This window comes from Hippopotamus amphibius, chromosome 3 (genome assembly GCF_030028045.1).
Source record: "Hippopotamus amphibius kiboko isolate mHipAmp2 chromosome 3, mHipAmp2.hap2, whole genome shotgun sequence".
Taxonomy (NCBI): Eukaryota; Metazoa; Chordata; class Mammalia; order Artiodactyla; family Hippopotamidae; genus Hippopotamus; species Hippopotamus amphibius.
This window is the reverse complement of record NC_080188.1, coordinates 95,687,688-95,692,727: the sequence shown is the minus strand read 5'-3', so window position 1 is coordinate 95,692,727 and position 5,040 is coordinate 95,687,688. Positions and strand designations below refer to the sequence as shown.

The following is a 5,040-nucleotide window of genomic DNA, read 5'->3' as shown; positions in this document are numbered from 1 at the left end:
TTTATATGGCTCTGTTTTCATTGCTGTTAGTCTCAAGATACTTTTTATTCCCTCTTTGATTTCACTGTTGACTCATTAGCTTTTTAGTTTCCTGTTGCTTAGTCTCCATGTAATCATTTTTTTCTCATTTCACTGTCTGTGGTTTATTTCTCATTTCTTGCCATTGTGGTCAGAAAAGATAATTGAAATAATTTCTATCCTCTTAAGTATGGTTAGGCTTGTTTTCTGTCTTGGAATGCAGTCTATCCTAGAGAAAGTTTTATGTGAATTTGAAGTAATGTGCATTCCATTTGTTTGTTTGTTTGGGATGTGGTGTTCTGTATATATTAATTAAGTCTAAATGTCTTATTATCCTATTAAGCACACATGGAAACCTGAATCTTCTGCCTTCCCCACATTGCTGCCTTGAATGGCATGCAGTGTAATGTAGGGTATGATGGTCTGGTGGAGTCTCTTTGTCCTAAGAGCCTTGAGTTTGAAGAACAAAAAAAGTCAACTGAGAAGAGAGCCAAGGAAAGAAGCCCGGGAATGACCTACATCTGACAAGGCTTGGAAATGGCTTCAGAGCAGGGACACAAATAAATTACAAATGGCTTCTTGTTCAGAAGAGAGTAGGCAAAGGAAAAAAAAGATTCTTGGTCCAGAAGCTGTGCTTAAGGTGGGAATAATTGTTTATTTGAAGACAGTGCAATGAGTAAAATAATCAGGTTTCTGCATGTCTGCATTCTCCATTGCATCTAGTTTCTCTACTATGCCACAGATGAAAGCAAGGATCATCACCTGAAATAGCTAATATGTAAATTGTTCTTTCAAAATTCTGGGCACTGTTTTACCCACTTGGTTTCTATTAAATCACTTAATTATCATAGTGTTAATGTTGCATTTAGTCCTGAAGTCAATCACCTTATAAGTGGTATAACACAACCCAATGGTCTCATTAAAGAGTCTAGGTCTTTTTTCACAAAATTATATAGCACTTAGGAGTGAACAAGAAAATAGCATTTGTGTGTGCATGCACATACATGTGTGATGTCCTGGAAAGCAACAAGGATAGATTTACATATAACCCACTGGTTTGCTTTTTCTGGTGGAGGAATCACAAATATACGGCCCTTTGTCAATTGGGTAGTGAAAGCATATTTCCAAGGGCCACCTGTCTTGCTCTCTTCCTGTGTTTAAAAGCTATTTTGGGATTTCCTCTACTCCAGTAGTTTTACTTAACTCTGTTCTGAGATTCCCACTCACTACCTCTAGCTATGTCTTGACTCAGAAGTGTCAGGATTTTCAAATGCATAGTGTACTTTTCTGCCTGGCTCTCTCAAAGAGATCCAATGTAATAGCTCACTGTGACCAATATTTAACTTCAGTTTCATTCCAAACTACTCTTCTCTAGACTTTCCTATCTCAGAATTGGTAGCTCAAATCACTCAAACTTCCAACCCATGAACATGAAACCTCCCTTCATTTCCTCACTCTTTACAGCCAATCAATCACCCATGTGTCTATACCCGCTTTGCAACCCATTCACATCAGTCTAGATCAGGTCCACAGCATTTTTCATCTGTCCCATTGCAGTCACCTCCTGTGTGGCTTCCCAGCATCTTTGTTCCACAACACATTGGTTAAAAAATGCCAAAAGAAAAATCTAAGGAGTCCATGCGCTTGGGTTTGGGGTAGGAACCCAGTGATCTTTGCTTGAGTTCTCCTCTGCAACACCCATCCTCCACAGCACACACAGAGACCGGAAATTGGAGCTCTGCCTGTGGCATCTATGTTCCTCAGTGGAGGCACTTTCCTAGTGTAGTTTTATTTGGGGCATCCTTGGTATTCTACTTCCTCTTCCAGTGCTTGTATTTTATTCAGACTGGGACCCAGGGAACTCAACAATTCAACCAGTTGCACCCCATCATGGGCAAAGAAGCACAGCTCTGGCAGTTTCTCATGGTGGGAATTTTAAGACTGAGACAGCTCACAGGTGCCAGACAGCCATCTGAGCTGATCGTTGGTCCTCAGTCTGTGGAGCTGAAATCTGAGCCAAATACCATTCCTTCCACACCAGACATGGGGCATACCTTATCTGTAACAATCCATAATGGAAAATAATTTTTTTAAAGTATATGTGTATATAAAACTGAATCAGTTTGGTGTACACTGGAAAGTAATACAATATTGTAAATCAACTGTACAATTGAAAAAAAAAAGATAAATTAGATATCTTGTGGTAGAATTTTCTAGAAGAACCAAGAGTGTGAAATATTTATTTTTGGTAAATATTACTATTTCAAGAAATTTTTAGGAGATTCCCACACCCGTTGACAGGAGAAATGGGGAATTGCATATTCAGTATTATAATTTTAGAAAACAAAGGCTGCAACCTCTTTACTTATGGGAGTTGAAAGACAAAAAAAGAATATACTCGGCCTCTGGGTATCAGAATATCTGAAAAATAAACTTAGATCATACAATATTCTAATGAATGTTACAGTCAACCCACAGAGGCAAAACTCAAGCCACATATAATTTTGTTCTCGTATCAAGACTGCTAATGCCACTAACACACCAGGAGGGTATGAAATGGTTTATTTGCATTCCCTGAGGCTTTGTGTGGAGTCAGGGCAGCCACAATTACAAAAATGGCTTGAGAGAGGGGAGAAAAGCCACAGCTCAGGGGTTTTTGGTGGCTGGGGAGAGCTGCTCTGCAGGCAGGGCCTTCCTGGGTTAGAACCACCCTCCTAAGCCAACTGAAGGGCACCCAGGTTGTCCTGACAGTTTGTCCAGATGTGGGGGCAGAGATGAAGCCAGAGGAGGAGGATTAAAAAAACACCAGCACTCAGACATCAAAGATGGACTTAGACTATTTATTACAAGGACATCCTCTGAACACAGGAAGAAAGCAGAACACACAGAACATCTTCCAAGGGTTCTCAGCACTCATCGTCAACTAGACTTATTGTAAGTGATTTGTAAGAAGGTCCAATAGAGAAACAGGGCATAAGTTTTTCTGTAAAAATATCACTGAATGTATGTAAGTGAGATCTATTATTCAAATTGTAAAAAGAAATTTCTCCCAACTCATAGTCCAGGAAAACGCCAATCCGACAGGGGTTACCAGAATCCCATGTGTCAGGTGTACTATCCCAGAGCTCAAACTGCCAGCAGCCATTGCTTGGGGCTGGTGATATAGGAGTATTTCTGGGGAAAGATTCTCTACACACACCTAAGGCCCATTCACCTGGGCATCTTCCTTCCACCTGCCAAAAATGCCTGCCAGCGTCAAATCCCTCAGAACTCAAGACAGCTAGGAAATTAGTAAATGCCTTCCGATTAAGAACACAGCTTGGTCCCATTTTTCGAAAACTTGCAGTTTTCCTGTCTTCTGAAATTTTGAGACTGTGGTGAGCAGTTTCAGCATCTAGAGTCAGATGTACCTGAAATGTGCTGATCATTTTGTGGAGGCCAAAATATTGTGGGGGGAGAGTGAAAATCTCCTTCTTTAACTCATATGAAATGTCTGCTGGGCTCTCTAGGTTTCCATATGTGCTGTGGAGCCTTTCAATGCCTGTCAGTAAATCCAGGTCAGGCTGCAAACACTTCTCAGTGATTTCATCAAGCAGACTTTGCAATGAGGATCCAAGGTTTGCTATTTGGGTTTTTTCCTCAATTATCTTACCTTGAGTATCCTTCTCTTTATTTAATAACCTAAAGTGAATTTCATCCTGCACAATTCCTAAGAAATTCTTAATGTGTTCAACTTCAGAGAGCAATTCCCTCCTTCGATTCCCCACCTCCCACACCAACTCAAATGATTTTGAGACTTGCATTTCTAATGCTGTTTCAGCATCTTCAAGCTGCTGTGTCAGGGGCTCGATGTGGGCTTTGAGCCTCCTCCTGTGAGAGGCTGCAGCTGGCTCCGTGGGTCCCAGGGGGTGACCGCTGTGGTCAGAGGAGACCCTGCACTGGGGACACAGCAGCTCCAGGTCCTTCTCACAGAACAGGCTCAGAATCTGCTTGTGCTTCTCACACAAGGTTTTCTCTTTCTGCCATTTCCTCACGTCTTCCATGTTGGGAAGCTTCTTCACAAAATCAATCATGTGACATAACTGGGTGTTCCCAGTGATGCTCTTGTCAGGGCAATGCTGGAGGCAGACAGGACAGGGGAAGATGTCCCATAGACCCTCCCAGCACTGCTGGATGCAGGAGAGACAGAAGTTGTGCCCACAGCCAGTGGTCACGGGGTCTCTCAGGTAATCCAGGCAGACGGGGCAGCTGGCCTCTGCTAGGAGCTGCACCAGGGGTGATGCCAAGGCCATTGTTCCGGGAGGGCTTCTGTCTGAGGACACTCCCTTCAGAGAAACCTGGCTCTCCAGGGGCTGGGACACGTGAGAAGCTTCTGACTCTTCTGCCTCCTCTCTGCTCCTTCACGGCTGCCAGCAGGTTTCCCAGGATCTGCATGAGCTGTGGCCACTCAGGCCTATTTCTACCCCTTCCTTTAACTCTACAGCAGCTGCCAGGATGACTAAGAGCTCCTGTCAGTCTTGCATTCCTTTGGTGCTTTTGTCCCTTTGACTCGATGGCCCCAAGTTGTAGCTTGCTTGGTGATCCTCTTCCTCAGAGAGAGCCCAGATCCAGGTAGTGATGAAAGTCAACAGCACAGGATGCAATCGACACAGTCCAGTCATGGGCAGCTCTGTGGCCCAGGTCACCCGCTCCTTCAGGAAAGTGACAACAAGGGTAAAAGGATGTATGTTAGGGATTAAGCACATGTGTATAATCAGCAAGATTTGGAAAGGATTTTTCTCTGAGTTAAAATACATATATACAGACAAAAAGACAATTGTAGTCAGTTGGGACTGATGATATATGATGTTTTTTTTAAAGGTTACTAAATGTGATTTTGTTAATGAAGAGATCCTACACTCAAAAGACACAGAGCACATTACTTACATATAAAACCCTATGGTATCTGGGATTCACTTCACAGTGATGAGGAGCAAGGAGGGGTGGGGGCATCACTCACTGGATGGATCCATGAGAGGCTGT

General features: G+C 42.9%; 1 protein-coding gene across 1 annotated transcript; it reads right to left on the bottom strand.

Annotated features, from left to right (window-relative positions):
- Nucleotides 1-2,924: 2,924 nt before the first annotated feature.
- Nucleotides 2,925-4,310, bottom strand: LOC130848499 (tripartite motif-containing protein 75-like). Its single transcript, XM_057726970.1, has one exon. It carries the CDS (start codon nt 4,308-4,310, stop codon nt 2,925-2,927), a length of 1,386 nt encoding a protein of 461 aa, XP_057582953.1.
- Nucleotides 4,311-5,040: the final 730 nt, after the last annotated feature.